At 44.3% G+C, this 22,660-nt stretch overlaps 1 protein-coding gene across 1 annotated transcript; it reads left to right on the top strand.

Moving 5' to 3' along the window:
• The first annotated feature begins 1,415 nt into the window (after window positions 1–1,415).
• Window positions 1,416–18,382, top strand: BDH2 (3-hydroxybutyrate dehydrogenase 2). The gene is made up of 10 exons (XM_065405356.1): window positions 1,416–1,440; window positions 4,335–4,414; window positions 6,207–6,285; window positions 8,877–8,973; window positions 9,885–9,993; window positions 11,152–11,212; window positions 12,727–12,840; window positions 15,745–15,803; window positions 16,694–16,786; window positions 18,194–18,382. Exons 2-10 carry the CDS (start codon window positions 4,343–4,345, stop codon window positions 18,245–18,247), a joined length of 738 nt encoding a protein of 245 aa, XP_065261428.1. The 5' UTR covers window positions 1,416–1,440; window positions 4,335–4,342; the 3' UTR covers window positions 18,248–18,382.
• The last annotated feature ends 4,278 nt before the right edge of the window (window positions 18,383–22,660 follow it).

Raw genomic sequence — 22,660 nt, forward strand, 5'->3', positions numbered from 1 at the left:
TTACTGTGGCCTTTCCCCGGTGCTGATAGTAGGTTGTATCCCTGCCAGCCAAAGTAGCCTTCCTCTTCTGCTTCACGCTCCTGGGTCTTACTGCTTGAGGATCTCCTCTTTTCTTCTTCGAGTGATTGCTCCTGTGTATTCCACAGTAGGTGTGCGTGCTCGCCACGTGCACCGGTGCTGGAAGTTTTTCCCTTAGCAGCATCCATAGTGGGGGAGCACCGCTGCGACCCCTGGAGTGGCACCGACATATGCTATAAAGGGGGCTGCATCTCGAAGAACGCCAGTTATGGAACAGGTAACTGTCCTTTTTCCTTTTTACCCCACTTGTCAGACCAGCCACTTTCCTTGGAAAATCCACTTCAACATATCCCTCCGCCAGTTTTATCACTGCCTCCATTGTCTCTGATTGGTGTGTCCTCACCCAGGCCTTAGTGGTATCCAGGAGATTCTGCATAAACTGCTCTAATATCACAGTTTCCAGGACCGCTTCCACATTTTGTTCTCTCAGCCTTAGCCATCAGTTGGCCCAATCATTCCACTTCTGCACAAACTCTCTCAGCCTTACCCCATCAGTCCACCTGCCTGTCCTAAATTTCTGCTGGTATCTTTCAGTTGCCAAGCCTACATGGTCCAATATGGCAGCCTTTAACACATTGTAGTTCTTGGCCTGCTTCTCACTCATTGACATATAAGCAGCTTGGGCTTCTGCCACCAGATAAGGGGCTAAGCATAGGGCCCATAATCCTTTAACCCAGCCCACACCAGTCACAATTCTTTTGAAAGTCAATAGGAACATGTCAGGATCATCCCCAGAGCCCATTCCACAGAGTCCCAGCACCCCCGCTCCCAGCTTCTCTTTCCCCGAGGCAGGACTTGTCACATTCTGTATTAACTGCTGCAGTACTTGGATCCGTTCCTTCACAAACTCCTGAAACACCCGCTGTTGTGCCTCCTGCCATCCCAACGGGGCTCGTCATTCTGTTTGCTGCCTCTCCTGGAATCCATGCAGCATCCTCTGCATCTCGTGCTGTTGCTCTATCAGCAAAATTTTATTACATATGTATTGTGTATTCTTTTCTCTTTGGGATTCTGATGACTGATATACAGCCAATACAAATTACTGGGGGAAAGCATACTCATTCACTGTTTGCTTTTGGTTGGTTGGGGAGTTTTTTTGGTTTGTTTTTGTTGTTGTTGTTATTTAGAGTAATTGCCAGGTAAAGCTGACAATCTTCACTTCTTCTCTTGAGCTACAATAACTGTTTTTATATCCCAAGCCTCACTAGATGGCAGCATCTCAACTTTTCAACAGGGAACGGTATTGTCTTGAACAGCAATTCACCAGCAGAACTACAGCACCCAGCATACACTCTGAAACCTTGTACTTTTCTCCGGTACAAGGGTCGGTAAACGCTGAAAGCTGGCTGTGGAGATCCTGAGGTGGGTGGCTTTATTCAGCCTCGTATGTTTCATCCTGTTAGTTTCACCTGGAATAACAGTCAGGAAAGCTGTGACTACGAGGTTGAGAAACTGATTTGTACGTTTATGTACTTACATGCTCTCGTTTCTCTAGTGGTGGGAAATGGGCAGTATCCTAGTGCATTAAGCCTTGATAGCTGGAGACATGGTGTAAAATCTGGCCTAAATCTAAAGCAAAATTACCGGATATTATCAGTTTAGTTCCTAATGAGCATATAGGCTGCCAAGCTACCACATTATTGGTAGGGCCGCACGCTTCATTGCTTATGTTGGCTGAGCTCTGTGCATTATCCAACTTATTTTTAGTGCAATTGGGAAGTAAGGTGGGGGCTGGCCGGAGTGGGAGGAAGCCAGAGGCAGTGCTTGAGTCATTCTGGTACATTTTTGGAGGTGCTGGGACAGTGTTCCAATACTTCTAATTCCTGAGCCACCATCTCTCCTTCTGGAACATAGAGCCAGGGCTGGACCTCAGCTTCCTGCTCTGGAAGGAGAGATGATGGTCCATACTGTGTGGCAGAGGCACCATCTCCTTATGCTGCCTCCTCTGCCTCTTCTGCGTCTGGGCCCATTCCAGAAGGAGTAATGGCAGGCAGCTTGGTTACCCAGCGGCCATCTCCTTCCAGAGCAGGGAGCCTGGGCCAAAGGGGACCCTCCAGAGTCTGGACCTGGCTCAGCCACCATCTCTCCATCTGCTCATACCCCTCAACCCGGCATCTTCACCTCCAGATACAGGAAGCCCTGACTGGGCGAAGGGTAGGGGCTGTACTGCACATCCTGGAGAAGCATCCCACAGCCGAGCTCTCTGGGGCCAGCAGTTGGGAGCAGCCCAGAGCTACCCCCACACAAGCCACTTAGCTCCCTGCAAGGGAGCAGGGACCCTCCAGTCTCCCCACACAGAGCACACAGGCCCACTGGCTAGGCTCCCGCTCTTCTGGCTGATCACGACTCCCTGATCACTCTCTCCCCACCAATTACAAGCCACTTATTCTCCCCTGACAACCAATATCCCCCTGCCCTCAGTCCCAATATCCTCATTCCCCAGACCCCAATATCTCCCCTTTCCTGCCCCCAGCTCTCTGCCCAAATACTGTATACCCCTTCTCTGCCCCCTACTGCGAACCTGCAATATATCCTCTGCCCTCTCCTTGCCTAACCCTCAGTCCCCCTTGGCATCCTCCCCTCCCCCTCATAGCTCTCACCACCTTCTATCCAGTGTTGCCAGTTTAGCCATTTTGTCGCTAGATGTAGCAACGTCACCAGGATGTCACCAGATTTGATTAAAGGTCACAGTTTAGCGACTTGTTGAGGCAAAACTCAAAAAATCTCAAGCAGACCTAAAACGCTGCTGGACTGAGCGACAAAATCACTGAACTGGCAACGCTGAAATGAGAGGAGATTTTGCCCCGCCTCGTGGTGTGCATGGCCAGCACCTCCATGAATTCTGGGACTTCTCTTTTGAGGACCCCAGCACTGCCCAGGGGCCTGGCTGGGTATACAGCTCTGTAGTGCCTAGGAAGCTGCTGTCTGTGATCTGTATGGGCAGTACAGAGGGCACCAGAGAGCTTTGCCTATCTGTGAAATCAGTGGAAATCAGGCTTTTCTGGTTTTTGGATTCTCACCAAAATTAATAGTGTTCTTCCCATTGATACCTAGAACATTCCCTGAAATTTTCAAATTGATCAGTTGGGGTTTTCAAAAGCTATCACATTACACCTCTGTAGACAGACTTGCTTCACTCAGCCTATGAGCTAGGAATTATTCTGGGGAAGTTCTATGGCCTGTGTTATGCAGGAGGTCAGGCTACATGATCACAATGGTCCCTTCTGGCCTTGGAAGCTTGGACTTTATGAAAGCCACCAACTTGGTATAACTGGTAGCTGGTAAGCCTTCCCAGAACTGCAGAGAGTCCCAGAACATCAGGGAGCTTGCACGCACACATCCTACCCACACTGGCTGGTCATAAGTACACTTACTACTTGTAATAGGCATTAAAATTCACTTTTAACTTCTGATAGATTTATTTCAATTAAAATAATCCTACAATTTCCTACAGAAGTGCTGAAAAGTCTGCATTTCAGGATAGTATCAAATTAATCTGAAGTCCAGGGGTGCAGACTCACTTCATCTCGCTTCTCAAAAGTATATATATTATTCATATCAATTTAAGGTTGAGACTTTCAAACCTGCCAAGGGGATTTGGACACCTAATTCCTATTAAATTCTAATGGACATGGGGCATCCAAATCTCTTAGGCATCTTTGAAAATCCCACCCTGAATTTGTTCTGCTGATGTTATTAACTAATGACAAAATGCCTGTGACTTATCGTAGCTTCCCTTTATTGAAGGGACACCTCTAAAATAAAGCCATGGCTGAGATAACCAGGAGGTCTGGCATGATAATTCTCCCTCAGTTTTCAACTCTGATCTCAGATCCTTGGTCTCTTGAGAAACAGTCCACAGCTCAGACTGATTGCACATCCAATGTGATGATGCCAATATTTGTTGTACAGTGTTCAACTGCTCAGTGTGGTAGCCCATCAGGCATTTTGCTGATGACGTCACACTCTGCTAAAGGGCACTGGAGACTCCGATCTGCCTACAGGGATCAGGCAAGTCCTGTTTTAAAGCTTTTTGCTTTAAAAGTTCTCATTTTATAATCCAATGTATGAAATAGGCATACTGAAAACTTTTCTTATCTTGTGGGAAGAACAAGGCACTCTCCAGTTCTCTCTAGTCGTAGATGCTCTGAGTCACCTGTTCAGTTATAGAATTCATCTGGTTTTGAGTCCCTGGAGCTGGTGTTAACTCCTTTTCCTTTTGAGAGATGTCACAGAACATGTTTAAATACCTACAGGGGGCAGCATGGGTCGGCTGGATGGAAAGGTAATATTGCTGTCTGCAGCCGCACAAGGGATTGGACGAGCAGCTGCTATAGTAAGTCTGGAAAGCTTCATTCTTCTTTTTCCCCCTCTTAGTTCCTTGCTAGCTTTGCTATTTTGATTAGCCCAATGAGACCTGTACTGAACTGTCTTATCATTATCAAACTGGAAATTAAATCAAAAGCCAAGTCCTTCAACTTTTCCGTGAAAAGCACATGGGGAAAAAAATGTTACTGCTACACCATGAGAGCCTTGCTTCCATTCTGGAAAAATTCACTCAAGAGTCACATTGTCAAAATTCCCTGCTGCTCTATAAATAGCCTTCCCCAAGATCTTCTCGGCTGGGTTGGCTGGGCATACTGGTGTTCTGCTATTTTTCTCTACTTTTGACCAGCTCTACTCTCCAAAGATGGCTTGCCTGTGGTGAATTATAGAGAGGGACTAGCAAAGCTAGCATGAGACATGCAATGAAAGATACCTAGTTGTCACAAACTTTGATTTTCACAGGCTTTGCCAGGGGACTGCTAATCCTGTCACTTGCATTAAAACACCCTTTCACTGGGAATAGCTTATTTGTAAAACACATTCCTTTTCCTAATGAATTTGCTTTGTAAATTTGCAATAAGCTACAGATGGAAGTGGCATACCTGACCTCCTAGAGATGCACCACAGTTATAGATAGGTACTCTCAGAAACTGCATTACTGCCACTTACTGGGGGTAGTGTGTCTCTGAGAGCTTCTTGCTTCTGTGATCAGCAGATGAGTCTGTTGTTTAGCAGTCACTTGTCAACAACTCACTCTGAGGAGCAGAGCAAGTAGTTTTCTCTCAATAGACACAGGTGCTTATGAGGGTTCCCTTGTATTAAAGGGTATCTCTCAGGAATAGCTACCTGATTCTGTTGAATGTAGTGAACAGAACCATTAATAAGTTGTTTCTCTAAGTAGTGCATTCTTCAATGATTTGGATGTGAAGCACTATACAAAAGCACTCATTTTCTATAAACTGTGGGTCAGATCCTCAGCTGTTGCAAATTGGCACAGCTCCACTCAAGTCTTTAGTGCTGCATTGATTTTCAGCAGCTTAGGATCAGCCCCTACACCAATGGTCCCCAACCTTTCTGTTGCAATAGCATATTCATGTTCCCAGAAGAGTGTGGCGGGCACCAGACGACCAGCCGCCGAAATGCCGCCGAGAAGCGGCGTAATCGAGAAGGGTCACCGCAGAAATGCCGCCGAGAACCGACGTCATCAAGAAGTGCCGCTGCCAAAATGCCGCCGAGAAGCAGCGGCATTTCGGCGGCGACGTTTCTTGGCATTGCCGCTTCTCAGCGGCATTTCGGAGGCTGGTTGTCCGGCGGCCGCACTCCTCGGCGGCGGGTTGTCTGGCGGAAGCGCTCTCTTGTCAGTAGGCGGGCGCCATGGCGCCCGTGGGCACCACGTTGGGGACTACTGCCCTACACATTTGTAACCTACTGTCTAGTACAGGTGCTGCCCTTACTAGAGACAGTGTATCAAGCACACTCTGGTGTATATCTGTTCCTTCAACTGGGTCAAGTAACAGGACCCGCTGCTTTAATTACAGATTCCTGGTTTGGGGGATAAACATCATAAGTTCTGTTCCCCTCTCTCCTGTGTACACTCAGCTGAAACCAGGGTGTTTGGCTATGTAGCCAAGTATAGATACAGATAATTTTGTTATACACGCACACAAAAAGCAAGCGATTCGCTGCCTTCAGCCAGCTCCTTTTTCAGTCCAAGATGGAAGTGAAAGGAGAAGGCAGCCTCTATTACTGGTAAACCCTAAAATATCTAAATGTTAATGGTTCCTTTTGCTTGTGTTGTTCAGGCTTTTGCAAAAGAGGGAGCAAAGGTCATTGCTACAGACATCAGTGAGTCCAAGCTGCAAGAACTGGAGGAGTATTCAGGTAAATGCTTTACAACAGACTTAAGTCCAACTCTTTTGTGTATTTTGTAAGCTGCTTGTACAAATTTCATCTCAGGACAATACAGAATTCTAAAGGCAGTAGAAACTGTAATAATGCAAGTTACTCCTTCGTGCTGGCATCTGGTCTTTTCTCTGCTGTAGCAGAATGTGGAGGCTTGGTGTTTGAGTGCAAGTTTTCCACTGAAACTTCAGCATTTCAAAAAGGATATACTGGGTACATGGAGTAACCCCATCCATCTGATTTTACGAGGCACTAGTGAAGCTGTTAACTGGTGCCACTTCTCACAATAGTATCCATTTCACTGACTTGTCCTGGCCATTGGGCTGGCTGACAAGTCTAACTACCTCTTGTTTCAGTCATGGGACTTGAGCTTTGGGCTGTTAGTGCTAAAATCATGAAATTCTCTCATTTGAGCTATAGAACTCACTTCATTAGCTACATAAGAATCCGATTTACTGCTCTGCATTTCAGTTTGACCAACTAATGGCATTAATGGCAACGTAGTTGTTCACTAGTGTGAATTGGTGTATCTTTTAAATGTGAATTACACTGTCACTAAATCACCCCCTATTACATTTGTATAAATTCTCAGGACTAAGAGCTCTCTCCCTGCTGATACTATACTAGTATGTATCGACTACTCATGGGCACAAACTCACATCATTGTTCCTTAGTTAGACACAAGGCAGGGAAATCGTAACACAAGTTTATTTTTATGTCTAACATAAAAAGTATGGGTGAAATCTATCCTATATACACAATGAAACAGCATGAAAATACTTCCAAATTAACTTAGTGAATAAAAGTGATCACTGGTCCTTACATACATTCCTGACATTGAGAAGGCCGAATAACAATCTCTTAGCCAGACTTACTGCGAACAGCCTCTGGGTGACTCATGGCATTCTGGGGAATTTCCAATTCATCCTCTCAGAATTTCATGAATTCTCAAACTGAGTAGGGTTATTTACTTCCTGACACATCAGGCCAGTTGTGCTGGCAGGAACACCAGGAAGTGGAATCAGAGTTCTGCACAGTCCCTACCCCTCTAAGTCTTGGGAAAAGGAACTTCAGACATATGATTTGTTTAATCCCAACTCTTCCTTTGAGGACTGGAATTAGAATATGTCGGACTTTCAACTTAATACAGAAGAGAAGACACCACTGTTAGTCAGCCTGCCAGGGAGAAGTTAGCTTTCTTGCTAACATAATTCCTAGAGAAATTTCCAGAGGGGTGTTAGAACATGTACCTGAATTTGTCAGTTTGGCTTCAGGACGTGCAGGTTTTTCCAGTGGAGAATGATTTATTAGTTTCCATCGGCATTTTTCCACTCAACCAGGCTAGCATCACAGTAGCTATTAAACTCTGTGTAAATAGGTGTGGATGATAAAACCACAAAATAATGTATTTTCAGCAGTGCACAGGAAATGAATCATGGTGATTTAATGGGTGTTGTTTGCATGAAGGCGCTGGAATAGTGGCATGCCTTTCTGGAGATCAGCTGTGAATTTAGGGTGTTTCATTTTTTTGCTGTTTGCATTTCTGCCTGCAGATGGCATTCTGTGCTTTCTACCTTAAGGTAACAATGTTACAGTGGGGCTGGCTCTACTGTAAAGTGTTTAGAAGAGAGTCACAGCAATCTCCATTTTGGAATCAACTGTGTTTGCCTGTGCGTGTGAAAGGTAAATTTAAATCACACAGGAAAGGGCCCCAAGCAACCTCTTTAAACAGCTCGGAAGGTGGATTAATATTTTTTCCAAAATAAACAGTTTTTGTTTATAAATATTGATAGGTTAATTCCGAAGACATCGACATCACATTGTGTACATTTTAAAACTAGCCAACATTTCCCACACTATGTGCACGCCCTGAGGGCTTTGACAATCAAACATATGTACTTCCCCCTGTCCCATTTAGCATAGTTATGACTCACCCCGTCCAGGTAACAAGATGACTAATAACTTACACAAGTCACTTATTCCTCATTAATGAGTTGTACAAGCCTGGCTCATAGTCCTCTTGGTTCCAAATAAAATATTGCATGTGCCATGATCTGTAGTCTATGTGACACCCATAATGATTACAGTACTAGGTAACAGGGACCTGAGCTGTGGCTACAATTGGCCAGTGAGTTTGTTGTGGTCGTGTAATGATTGTAATTCACGGTGATGAGTGCTTTGGTGGGCTGAGTTTCTGTGAAATGGAAGTGTATTGGAATTAGCTCCACTTTTCAGAAGACACCAGCTCACCTGCTCGTGTGGTTGTTCTTCTCTTACAATAACATCAGTGGTCTTTTCTAACTCCCCTCTTGGCTCTTGACTAGCACTCCATGATCTTATTATTATAGCAATTCAGTATTGGGACAATTTAACAAAACAGTGTGGCTTTTGGGTGGTGGGGGTAAAAGGCCATAGTACCCAAGGGTACCCATGTTATGGTCTGATATTCAGAACTGCTCAGCACCTGTAAACTCCCACTGACGTCGGTGGGAACTGCAGGCGCTCAGCTCCTCTGAAAATCAGGCTATTAATTTTTAACAAAGCAAAATAAAACCATTTTGTTTTTATAGGCATTCAAACACGGTTGCTGGATGTCACCAGCAGAGAACAAATAGAAAATCTGGCCAAGGAGATTGAAAGGATTGATGTCCTCTGTAATGTTGCAGGGTAACTAGAGCCTATTGTTTTAAACTCCCTTCTCCTTCCAGTGTTTATTCCCCAAAGGTATTTCGTTTGATTTTTTGTATATCCGTTTCACAAAGGTGTTTCTGGTGTCTGCATACTCATTGGCTCTGGAGACTGAATTACATTCTCACCACTAGTGGCAGACCAGTGGGGGGAGAGTGTAACACTGTCTATGCTCTTCCTGTTCTGCAGAGAGAGGCCTTCGGCTTCAAGGGCTTTCTTTCAGGCACCCTTCATCACCACCTCATTGGATATGTTGGTGATAAAGCCATTATCTTCTCCAGAACTGGAGAGCTCACATCATACATTGTTTTTTAACTTGGAAAAGATAAATCAAAATAAAAATATCTTTATACAGTACTAGCGGTCACTGAGCTTTTTCAAATGTCAATTTTTGACCAATAATTTTGATGGATGATTTCAGGGACACCCTTTTTTTATGACTAGTTCTGCCTATTACCAAATCTTTATCTATGTGTAACACCAACAGACCCCCGTTGTCAGCGGGCGGGATTGAACCTGGGACCTCTGGAGCTTGGTGCATGGGCCTCTACCGCATGAGCTAAAAGCCAACTGGCTGTTAGCTAAGGCTGTAGAGCAGACTCATTTTATCTCTCTCCAAGTGGTCTGTGTCACTAGATGGGACAGAACACCACACCCTGGAGGTGTGTGGGTTACATATGCATATGGTGGCTTATTGTGACTGTCTTGAACTACATATACTAGTTATAGGAAACTTGTGCAAGCTGAATGTTGCATTATAACCTCTGAAGAGTCTTGTCCAACCTTGCTTGATTGGAGGGGTAGTTATTCCAGAGGAGCAGGAGAAAAAATATAAATTATACAGAAAAGGCACAGGAAATAATCCATTGCTTTTTGTGCACTTAATCCAGTTTTGTCCATCACGGAACCATTCTGGAATGTGAGGAGACAGACTGGAACTTCACAATGAACCTCAACGTCCGCAGCATGTATCTAATGATCAAGACGTTCCTTCCAAAGGTAAGGCTCTGTCTACAATGCTCCTTAGTGTAAAAGACATTGCGGTGTGTTTCAAGATGGGCAGAATTAAGTCATAGGCACTATCAGAGCGTGACGGTGGGTGAAAATGTGGGGATGTGGCCACGCAGGGCCCTCATATCATATTGTGCTGAGGACTGCTTTAATGCAGTCCTGGTTTAGAGCCTAACCTTTCAGACTAGTGTATAGAGAGGGTTAATTCAGGTTTTTTACACTGTACAATTTGTATTTAGAATCATTTTCAAATGCAGCGCAGTAACAGAGAGCATGGGAAAGCAATACCCTACAACACGCACCCAGACAATAAGGCTACACCGTCTCTACAAAAATATTTGTAAACATTCAGATGTAATTGTGTGACTTCTCTCCCATACCCACAACAGGAAGCTATCTTGCAGAGCTGTTCAATACCATCGACAACACGCTACTTCAATAGGGGAGTACTCATCCCATTAGATAAACAACTCACCTGTATGATTATACCATAGCTTGAGGATACTTCCTGTTTGTGACATAACCACCACATTCTGGGCCAAACTCATGGGCCACAGGCTGAGGTGTTTACAGGAAACATACTGGAAGGCCAAAATAGCCCAAGGATGGCTGTCACCAAAGTGAACAGGATGCACCCTGCAGTGATTATGATACAATCCCAATCCCTGCTATCCTGAAACCCTCGGTTCCAGCGAGTATTAATTGTGTTAATTGTGAATCGGGGAAAGGGGTTTTGTTTCTAGCTCTGGCACAGATTTTGTATATGACTTTTGCAGTCACTGATCCTTTGCTTCTCCATCTCTAAAATACCTACCTAGCTCAAAGGAGGGTTCTGAGGTTTAATTCATTGTTTATAGGTAGGTTCTACATGAGTACATAGTAAAAAAGTGGGTATTACTATTGAGGAAAATGAGATCTCAAAATGTGACATACTTAAGACTGACCTGACTGGGTTACTAATTCAAAGCTGTGAAGCAGGAGCCAAATGCTGCCCTTTGGGGTACTATTTTGGCCTGCAAATCTGAGAAATTACTTGTGGAATAAAATACCACTTAATGGGAGGAAGGCTGGTAGAACAAGTCCCCATACGGCAGAATAGCTTTTGTTTGAATGGCTTGATGGTGGCTGTGGGTTTTTTTTTTGCAGATGCTTGCACAGAAATCTGGAAACATTATCAACATGTCTTCTGTGGCATCCAGCATTAAAGGTAATAGACTTGCTAGAGGATTGTTTTGTCATATACGTGCCTGCGATATTCCTAGGTCGTGTCCAAGGTTGACATTCTGGACCTGTAGAATAATATTTCGTGAGTCCAAATTTGAAAGTGCCTATTTTAGGAGAGATGGGACTGAATACACAAATGCAACCTTCTTTTGGCCCCTTTGTGCATAAGCATTATGATGTAGTCTTTAATTACATGATCACATGCAGTTTTTCTCACAGGACTCCCACCTCATTCGGTGAACAGGGTGGACAGTGCTCTGGGGATGAAACGAAGGTGTGCCGCAAAGGAGGCTGTTGTCTGTAAGGCCCCTGCCTCATTTGCTGCAGAAGTTGAAGGGTGCAGTGAATGAGGGAGAGCATTCCTCTGTGGTTTAGGAAGCTGAGAGCTACCCCGGAGAACTGGATTCTACCCGGTCTCTGCCACAGAATTCCTATATGATGCTGGGCACAGGTAGCCACTGTGGGTTGCTCATTTTATGGGTACCCAACTTGACACCTGATTTGCAGAAGTGCTGAGCACTCACGACTGCAACTGAGGTCAGGCAGAGCTATGCTCTGAACAGAGGATGTGCTATAAAATGCCAAGTACTCTGAAAAACCAGGCCCTAGGCACCTCCAATTGGGCACCCAACATTTAAGTGACACTTTAGACAGTTTGGCTTTAATCTCTGTGCCTTAGTTCCTCATATGTAAAATGGAGATGATGATACAACCTCACTGGGGTTTTGTGCAAAGAAACATTGATTAATCTTTGTAAAGAACTAAGTTGCTACAATGACCGTACCATAGAAAAGCCAATGAGTAAATTAAAAATTCTCTGTTCAGGGCAAGTTTGCATGGTATGCAGTAAATAAGGCATGGAGCCACAGGTTTGAATGATCAGGATGAAAGAAATTGTGAATAGCTGCCCACCCAGTGAGCACTATCCACTGTGCCGTGAATGAGGTAGGGGTACTGTGGAAAAAACAGTATATGGTCATGTAATTAAAGACCATATAATAATGAATATGCACAAGACCAGGGGGTGGGGTGGGAGGAAGGGGAGATTGAAGGTTACCCAAGCAACCTTGACTTATATCATTTATTGCCTCATTTAGTGGTACCATGCCACATATATCATTTTTCTTGTTTTTCACTGCTTCCTTAGTACCAACTGCATAAGGGTTACCCGACAAGAGCTGTGTGTGTGAGGGGCAGATCGTTCCCTTTCCTTTATAAATCTTTATGCAATTTTTAAAATAAACTTCCTAGGCTACTTCCTCAGATATTTTCATTCTGTGCTGTTGGTCAGTACATTGCTGTATCCTGGTTCTTGAACGGCACTCTACTCATGCGGATTCCTTTGTCTAGCAATCAGCACTCTAGCCAGCCTGTCATTCAGCCTCTGCTCAAGAAGATGCCATCCAGAAAATTCTAGAGCCCAAAAGCAGATCCATATGGGAATGTGACCATTTTCTTTGGTCTTCGTGTTACCCTAATACTAACCTCTTCTTTCAGGAGTTGTAAACCGATGTGTCTATAGCACTTCAAAGGCAGCAATTATTGGTCTAACCAAGTCTGTAGCTGCTGATTTCATTGAAAAAGGCATCAGATGCAACTGCATATGTCCGGGTAAGTAAGTCCTTGCAGCATTTTGTAAACTTGGAGCTGACACTGAAAAAACACAGGTTTGTCTTTAGCGTTAGCTCAAAGCTACACGCCACCTGGCCTACTTAATGCTCCAGATTTAGTTTGAGGTTGTTGATAGAAAATGAAACTTGAAAACAGCCCAACCACCTGCAAACAGCCGCTGAAGGCATCAGCAGTCAAGGGAGAAACCACATTTAAGACTTTCTTCTGGCATTTCCTGAAATGTAAAATTAAGAATTGCTATTTTTATAGCATTCCAATCTCTGTGGCCTATAAAAGCACACCTACATATGCTCAGAGTATCTTGATGGTGTATTATACCAGTTATTATCTGGACGTGAAAGTTGCAACTTAGAGAAGCAGATTGGGGGACGAAGGGGGAAATGGTGCTTTTGGTTGCTGATTAGGAATGCTGAAAGTACAATTGCCTCATTCCTGATGTCTTGCTGTTGTGAGACAAAATTGGATGTGACTAGATCTGGGTGATGTAAAAGCCAGTGAGGTGGGCTGGCATGCCTGGTGAGAGTGTAGTGAAGTTAGTATGGCAGCGGCAACCACAAGGACACATACCACAGGCGTGTCCGTGCACACCTACCAAATCTAACCTGCTTTTTATTTTTAAGCATCCAAACTAGAGCTGTGAATATATATTTTAATAGTAATTTGCGGTGGGGTTTCATTAAACCCCAAACTGGCGAAATCGGACAAAAGGCCTGATTTTCATAGGTGATGAGCATCAGCTGTTTCCTCTCATTTCACTTGGAGTTCTAGGTACTCGGGGCCTGTGTAAGTAAGTCCCCCAAACCATATGTAAAACACTGGTACTGTTCTGAGTGACGTTAAGCCAGTTTGGGGTTTCCGCTGCAGCCATGCAAAACTCAATGTCTTTTCAACTTGAAAACAGGCATAAACTTTGTGGTTTCATCTGAGTTTCCTGTTGAGCTTTGGGGGTTTCTTCATATAGGACTTGGGGTGAAACTCTGGGTGAGAAATCGGAAAACTTGCAGACCTCTTTGCACATCATGAATTGTGCATGGTTCTTCACATCCCACCAGCATCACCTTTTAATAATTAACAAACAGATAACCCATTTACTGGAGCCCGGGAGAAGCAGCATGTTCAGTCCATGGTGTGGAAGGAGCACCTTACATTGGTCTAAAGTGCCTCTATAGCCAACTGAAGAAACCAACACAGATTCAAGAAGGTGCTTCATCCTTCCTCCTTGACACAGGGAATAGATCTGCATAATGGGAGGGGAGTGGTACTTTGGGAAAGAGGGGCAACAGAAAGGAGGAATGAGGCAATCTTGGAGGACTGCTTCCCCCTTAAAATAACTTTTAATTGACCAAATCAAGCACTGGTAATTTTGTGGAATGCTTTCCTCTCTATGCATGAGTGCTCAAAGCTGAGCAACAAACCCACATCAAAGAACACCTGAATTATGTAAGTGTGAGTGTAACCCACACACCTCCTGGGTGTGGTGTTCTGTCCCATCTAGTGGAACCGAGACCACTTAGAGAGAGAGAGAGAGAGAAAATGAGTCTGCTCTACAGCCGTAGCTAATAGCCAGTTGGCTTTTAGCCCATGCAGTAGAGGCTCATGCACTAAGCTCCAGAGGCCCCAGGTTAGATCCCGCCCACCGACGACCGGGGTCTGTTGGTGTTACGTGAGCAGCCAAGCAAAAGCTAATTTCTTTGCTAATGCCAAGGGAGAAAGCTAGTCCTGCTGCTGTAGAAGATCTTAATAGAGAGTTTTTGTAACCTGGCAGAATTAAGAATTTCTATCTGTGCAAGCCGAAGATCATCTCAGACCAGAGATGAAACACATGCCTGGAATATAAAGGTTGAAGCTATTCCCAGAGAGTTCTCAAGTATTGGCTACTTCATCACAATACTGATTTCCCACTTAATTCCATTCCTCCCCACTCACAACAACATTGGAGAGAAATAAAATACTACACAAATCAAGGACCATTTCCGAAACTCTCTGCAATTAAAAGCTAATCTCAAACTAGTGGTAATCTCTACGCCCCCTCAGTTCAAATGAAACCCCATCTCTTGTACTGATCTTTCTCCACATAGGTGCCTAGTCACTGCAATGGAATGGGAGGATATCCTGGGATAGGTAACTAGAAGTCCACGTTGTATGACTATAGTATCTCTCTAAGCCAAGAGAGTGCCACAATCTATTTTTGAACTATTGATTTGTATTCTAATTTGTGAACGTTCAGTGGCATCAAACAAAGCTGCATCACCTCTCCCTGGTGATGATCAGCACAGTAAAATTGCTTAAGGAAGTGAGCTGCCATAAAAATACTTTATGATAATAAATCATCTTGTGTCCTCTTGCGTAGATTACTATCAGTATAAAGATTCTCTTTGTCACTATCCAGAATAGTGAAAATAACAGGAGTACTTGTGGCACCTTAGTCTCTAAGGTGCCACAAGTACTCCTGTTATTTTTGCGGATACAGACTAACACGGCTGCTACTCTGAAACCTGTCAGAATAGTGAGGCAGTTTTAACATTTTGCTATTTCCATTCATAGTTTTAGACTGTAAACACTGGGGAAGGGATGTTGCTCGTTTTTTTTGTTAGCTGTGGGTAACATTTTTTCAAAAGCACTTCTATGACTTAGGCTACTAAGTTCCATTTTCAGAAACGACTCTCAGCCACGTAAGAGTCTGTACTTCATTGAAAGTCCGTGGGATTTAGAGTCCTAAATCTTTTAGACCCTTTTGAAAACATTATCCCAATCTTGTAATGAAGTGCTATGCAGCCAGGGCAGTGTATAAATAACCGGATTAATGGTGATGAAGTCCTTTGTCATGACTGCTCACGTTCAGTACGGGGGAGTATTTGTTTTAAATTTTGAACATTTGCATAGGAACTGTTGACACTCCATCTCTACGGGAGAGGATCCAAGCCAGGCCCAACCCAGAACAGGTAAGCAGGCTACTTAGCTGTGTGCATGCACAAATTTAAATTATGTTAAAAGAATTTGGGTAAAACTGAACAGCATTTCTGCCTAAATCTCAGTATTCAAGACTAGCAACAGCAGTGATTGTGCTTTGGCTGCTTGGTCACCTGGTGCTCAGAGTGGCATCAGCAGGTCCTTCCATGACACTATGCTAAAGAAAACCACAGTGCATTTCATCCTGCCGCCTTCCCAAATATTTTACAATCATATACTATGTCTACAGCACCAATACAATACAGCCACTTCTTGGACATATGGCAGCAACAAACTGATGTGCAGTAAACTACACAACAGTGAAGGAGAGGAAAATTTTGGCAAACACTCAGCTGAGGTCTTAGGTTCTCATCTGCAGGACCTCTGCACAGAATTCTGTCTGCTGCAAAAGGAGAAATGGCTGAGTCGACCTTACTGGAATTTAAACCGCTGGTTCCAGGGTACTGAAGTGTTTTGCAACTCTGAAGCTTAGACCACTAATGGTATTATCTGCATAGGGATAAAAGACCCACAGCATGGCCGTGACTGGCCCAGGTCAGACGACGGGCTCGCAGTGTCCTCTAGAGCTGAGGCTCTAGCCGAAGCCCAAAAGTCTGCACAGCAGTTTTTCAGCCCGGGAGCCCAAGCCCTGTGAATCTCTGTCAGCTGACGTAGGCTAGCCACGATTTTTTATCCCTGTGAAGATGTACCCTAAGTCACCCAGCCAGTGTTTTCTTTGGGCATCATATGTACTATCTGCACAGTAATCATATTATGAGCTTGTGGCCATCTGACCACATAGCTTTTTAATGTAGCACAAAGTCATCATGGCTACATATTTCAGTGTGTAGCGGTGATGCATGGAATGTTCTGGTATCTCTAGGCCCTGAAAGACTTTCTGGCTAGACAGAAGACTGGTAGGATGGCTACTGCTGAAGAAGTGGCCCACCTCTTTGTGTATCTGGCCTCTGACGAAGTAAGTACTGTACAACAAAATCTGTTGTGAACCACAGAATCCCACCCCATCTTGTGGCTTCTCAGTAGAGGGAAGCTATTTTGCAGACGCTTACACAGTCTTGGAGACAGATTACTGCAGTAATAGAAGACTGACATACTTTGAGTCTAGCCCAAGATACAAACAGTGAACTACTTCCAGGCAGTGAAAGTGAAGGTTAAGTTATTATTTACTGAGGACCATATTCTGGACATTGCATGCATTCTGAACAAACTGGCTGTGCATGGCACAGTTCTATGGGGGGCTGGGTGGTATGGAGTCCTTTCCCATTGCCCCCACAAAGTTGCTTTGCTTCCACCACAGGTGACACCACCTTCAGTACAGTAGGGTCAGTGGATCTGTAACCTGAATACAGTATGCACCAACAAAATGTTTGGGTGAGACAGTTAGATCTCTCAGGGAAGGATAAATAATAATTATAGCTTTGGGGCCATAATCATCCTCAAAATAATCAGTCACCCTCAAGTGATGATGTAAAATGAAGATGCAGGAACATATCATTCTGCTACAAATGTCTGAACTACAAACCCGCCCCGTCTAGAGAGGCTACATCCAGAGGATATAGTAAGGGCACAGGGCACATAGTAGACCCAAACCTGGCCACAAATAGCACCAACAGTAGTTTAACAGCACACGTAATAGGACTAGATGCCATGGAAACTGCCCAGTAGTCAGGACAATCTTTCTGAGCCCCGCAGAATCGCTTGAGGAAAGTGTTTGGGTCCCAATATTTCTATCAATTGTCACTTTCTCAAAGTTCATGTTGGCCACACACAGACTAATCCTATCAGTCTGATATTATTGGTAGAGCTTATTATTAATTGGATCTTTGCCCATATGTGGTCAGGACTTCAGTATTAGCTCTGAACTCAATATGGTTTGGTATTGATCCAGAGGAAAGAGCGCCCCCTACTCAATCAACAACACCACTTCCTCCACCATCTGGGTTTTTCTTGTAGATTGCTCCTTTAACTTACTAACCAGGTCAGACCCTGCTTAGCCTATGAGAATTAATGATTTCTCAGTGCCAAGTGATATGGCTGCAGGCCAGATGTCATAACTCCACCTTCTGAGCATTCATTTGGTCCCTCCGTGACACATTTGTGCCTACCATCTGTAAGAGTCAGAAGTCCTAAAGCCGTGTGATGATTTGTCACTTTGCAACCGCCCAATGTGGTAGCTAAAAGGTTTTAGTTTTTAAGGTTCTTAATCCTTTGAAATTTTCAGAGCCACTGTTGTATTTGTGGAGATTAAAGGACTGTTTGTAGATAGAGGAAATGTTTTTGTTAAATTGACTTCAATAATTGTTAGCTTTTTCCTCTGTTTATTAGTAATAAATGATGGTTACTCTTCCTCTTATGATTTCAGTCTGCCTACATGACTGGCAATGAGCTCATCATTGATGGAGGCTGGAGCTTGTGACTTATGAAACTTTCAGCTGAAGTTTTCAATGGAAATTCACAGTACGAAAGGCAAATAATGAAGTGATTATCACATTTCTCTATTAATATAGTCTGCACCATTTTAATGACTAAAATGGTTGACCTTCAAATAAAAGTCAGTGTATTTGCACAGACATGCGATACCTCTTTTTTCTAAAATTACTTTGTCTGATTTTCTTTTGCATACTTTACACGGTAGTGTGGCTTGCGATAAAGCACACGTCATTCAACTTTGTTTTTTGTTGAAGCTCAGCTGAACGAAGAACAGCAATTGGACTTTTAAGGTGTGCCAGCAATATTATATGTAGAACACTTGCTCTTGGCATCTGTCTCATTTGGAAGTTAAACATTCTTATTTGGATTTCCTAGTAGCCTTGGGCAATGGAGGAAATGGAAAAAGGCTGCACTGGGGCCTGCTGAACTGGACCTGAACTGTGCAACAGCAGCCCAAAGCAGAATCAGTGGGAACGTGCAGACTTAAAAGTCTGAACTACATGAAATGCTGACCAAAGTGTTTCTGGAGGCAGTGGGCTCTTATTTCTTGCAATGGCATATTAATTCTTGCAAATCAAATGCTGGAACCCACCGCTCATTTTCCAAAGATTTCAATCTGTTCCCTTTTCCTGGTCACCGTCATTAATAACATGTTGTAGAGCTGCTAGAAAGCAGCTCATAGTTCCTGAGACATTAGAGAGGAAAAGTTTAAATGTATTCCAAATACCTAAAAGGCCGTGGGACAAACTTTACATGTAGTGGAAATTATGGGAATGAACCTGAAGCAGTGTTAGGGTGACCAGATAGAAAGTGTGATAAATCCGGACAGGGGGTGAGGGGTAATAGGCACCTACATAAGAAAAAGCCCTGAATATCGGGACTGTCCCTATAAAATTGGGACATCTGGTCACCCTAAGCAGTGTTAAAAGACAAGGGTCCTGTAGTATGTTGATATACAGACTCATGATATGATTTTGCCATCAGTAAAACATTTTCTCCACTAATTACATCAAATATGTGTACTGTTACTGGAACCCAAGTGAGCTAGTTGATGTTAGCAGCAGAGAAAAGAACTGTTTCATTACGGACATGGCTTAGCTTCCAAAAAACAGGCTTGGCCACGTTACTACCCACGGTAGGGCATTCTATACCGTCCCTGTATCCTATCCCTGCTGTCCCTCAACAAAACAGCCATATTACTATGCAATGGCAGAGCTTTGTGTTAATATATTTAGAAAGAAAAACAACAAAACACTCAGTGCGGTAAATTTGCTTGTACAATTCAGTGAACACACTGAGTTAGTTGTACAAGGACTAAAGGTTGGATTAACGGATTCTGCCACTGATCATGGAGATATTGTCAAGGGCAAAGAACGGATGTGTTATGCCAAAATTAGGTTTTCTAGTGCTTGAACCTACTGGCATGAAACTTCCTTGATCATAAAAGGCAAGTGGAATGCATGGTAAAACACTACTAAAAACAACCAGTTCAGTCACACTGCAAAAACGACACTCATTCTATTGTAACTGAATTTATTAGTTATTAGTTATTATTTATTATGATTTGCATGGGGGGAGCACTAGTTCTGGACCAGGACCCCACTGTGCTAGGTGCTGTACAAACACAGAACAAAAAGATAATCTCTGCCCCAAAGCGCTTACAATCTAAGTAAAAAAAAAAAAAAATCTACCATGCTATTACACTACAGCTAAGAATGCCAATGAATGCCTATAAATGTGGCTGCTTAAGAAATAATTGCTCTATAACTATTAAAGAAAAATTGCTGCTGCAAATTTTTGAACCGTCATCTCCAGAAAGCATGGTCATGCATAGACACACATCTATCGGGGGCGAAGGTATGGGAGGGTGTGGGTATGTGTATGTGGTGATTGCCTAAATCGCCTTTGAATCTTTACTCATGCGCCAAAATAAGAGACCTGATTTTTGAAAGGTGCTGAGCAATGTGCAGGTCTAATTAAAGTCAGAGGAATTTTAATTTTAAGGTTAGATTCCTCAAAGTCATTAAGACTCTGATAGTTCCCCTGCACGCTGCCGGCTGGCAGGGTGTAAAGATCGCTGTCTCAAAAAACTGGTATTTTGACTGGGAATTTGACAGAGGAGGTTTGTACTTTCTATAATCATGGTTGATCCTCTGCACAGAAGCTATTTGAAATATTTGACACAAAACAACCCTATTGGCTTGTGTGTGTATATAGGGTACAGATGATGTGGGGTTTTTCCCTCCAATTAAAGGGACCTCTTAAGGGGGTAAAATTAGGGCAAAAAACCAACCTAGACCAAAGTGGCTGGGTTAGACTTCACTCTGAACCCAAATGTTGCAAATTCAGCATGGCAAAATAGTGTTTCCACCTTTTATGAATTTATCATCAAGGCCAAAGTCCTTGTGCTGTGATAGCTTCTCATGGCATATTGTGTGAGAAGAGGAGAGAGCTTCCTGTTTTAGCTCGGCATTGTGGAAGCTCGTTGTCCAATCTGAAAATAAAAATTTTAAGTTTGGTGTTGGGGTTTTTTCTGGTGACAAATCCAGAGGTTATCGAACTCTTCTAGTTATCAGTCAATGTCCTTAGGCCACCTGATGATGTAGTAGCTGAAACCAGCTGCATATTAATGAATTTATCCTGGCAGCACTCCTGTGAGGTAGAGAAGTAGTAGTATCCCCATTTGACCAATGATGAACTGAGGTAGAGAGAGTGGTCACATGAGAACCTGGCAGCAGAGCTTGGAATTGTATCCAGATAGTCCCAGTCCCTTGTCTTTGCTAGAAGTATCTTTCACAGATAAGTTATTCACTTATGTATTCACATAATGTATTCTGAAATTTGGAATTTTCTAATAGGCTTACATGAGAGCACTCCTGTTCCAAAGTTCATCACTTAAACCTGAGCTATGTTTATATTTTTATGGAGCTATGCAGAAATTTTTCCTCCAGGGAAAATTTTGACTTTTCATCAAAAAAGAAAACCAAGACGTTTGGATCCCAAATTGACTAGTCGGAATGTTCCATGTTTAACAGACGCTTTCCATGGAAAACTTTGTTTAAGCAAAAGTCAATGGTGACAGAAAATGTGTGACCTGCCTTAATTTTTTCATGAGGATGACTAACAGCACTGTGATAACCTATTTTCTTTTTTAAACCTAGCTCTGAGATTCCCAGCTAGTTGATGCCTACTTTGCTGTGTGATTTTGAGAAAGTCACAGAACTCCTGTGTCTCATTCTTTCATCTGCACAGCACCCAGAGAGGAGGTGGGGTTCTGTTAGCCAGTCTTTGTAAAGTGTTTTGAGATCCTTTGCTGGGAAGCACAACAAAAGTGCAGTTATTTCATTCTCATGCATTCATACTGTGACTGTGCCACTGACACCCAGCAGGGTTCAACTAAAACTCCATCTCTTCTCCCCCCTGCTTCTGTCTAGGATGATCAGATGTCCCGATTTTATAGGGACAGTCCTGATTTTTGGGTCTTTTTCTTATATAGGCTCCTATAACCCCCCACCCCCGTCCCCATATTTCACATTTGCTGTCTGGTCACCTTACTTCTGTCCCTTTCTTTGGACTTAGCACACCACCCCCAAGAATGCTGTACTGTAAGCATGTGGGTTACATGTGCATTTCCCGTGCATCCCCTCCTCTAGACCTGACTCCCATTCCCGCAGCCACAGGGCGAGACAACCTGCTGAACTGGTTACCTGGGTGAGAGAAAACCACAGCCTCCCCACCAGCTGCTTGTCCCAGTGGGATGCTGCGGGGGCTCCAGCAAACCTGACACGCCTAGCAGCTGTCATCCAGCCTCACCTCTCCGCTCTTCTGCTGCCTTGTCTCCTCCTCTTCCGGGCGGGGCTGGGCAGGGCCCGTTATCCGACCGGCCCTGCCTCCCTGCAGCGGGAGGGGGCTCCAGGCATCCAAGGCTGAAGCCCTGGGTCTCCTCCTCCCTCTCCACCCCCCACTTGTCCTGCTGGCTGGTGCACCGCAGCTGGGAGGGACCGGCACAGAGAGGAGGAGGATCCGCGGCCGGTGGGGAGCATCGTGCGCCCGGCCCCTCGCTGTGCAGCTAGTCCTCCCCGCGTGGGCTGCCCCGGGATCAGTGCGCGGCAGGACCTGCTGCGGGGCCCCAGGTAGGTGTTTGCAGCTGGGTGCCCCTAGGGCTGACTGGGGGGGGGCGTGTACCCGGGTCAGCACACGTGCAGAGCTGCTGGGGATGGTGCCTTTGCCTGGCTGCCTTCTCCGGGGTTTGAACGAGGCTGGTTCATGGCTGTTAGTTGTCTGGTCCTTTCTCTGTGTTGACAGCGGCCAGGGGAGGGAGGTGGGCAGTCACCAGGGCAGCGGAGCTGGGAGAACACGCCCCGGCTGCCCGCGGCCACCATCCCTCCGTCTCTTCCCC

The sequence above is a fragment of the Emys orbicularis genome, chromosome 5 (assembly GCF_028017835.1).
Source record: "Emys orbicularis isolate rEmyOrb1 chromosome 5, rEmyOrb1.hap1, whole genome shotgun sequence".
Lineage (NCBI taxonomy): Eukaryota > Metazoa > Chordata > Testudines > Emydidae > Emys > Emys orbicularis.

Coding starts and splice junctions, on each gene's coding strand:
- BDH2 (XM_065405356.1), top strand. CDS start 4,343: ATGGGTCGGCTGGATGGAAAGGTAATATTGCTGTCTGCAGCCGCACAA. Junction 4,415..6,206: donor TTGGACGAGCAGCTGCTATA/GTAAGTCTGGAA, acceptor TGTGTTGTTCAG/GCTTTTGCAAAAGAGGGAGC. Junction 16,787..18,193: donor TGTATCTGGCCTCTGACGAA/GTAAGTACTGTA, acceptor TTATGATTTCAG/TCTGCCTACATGACTGGCAA.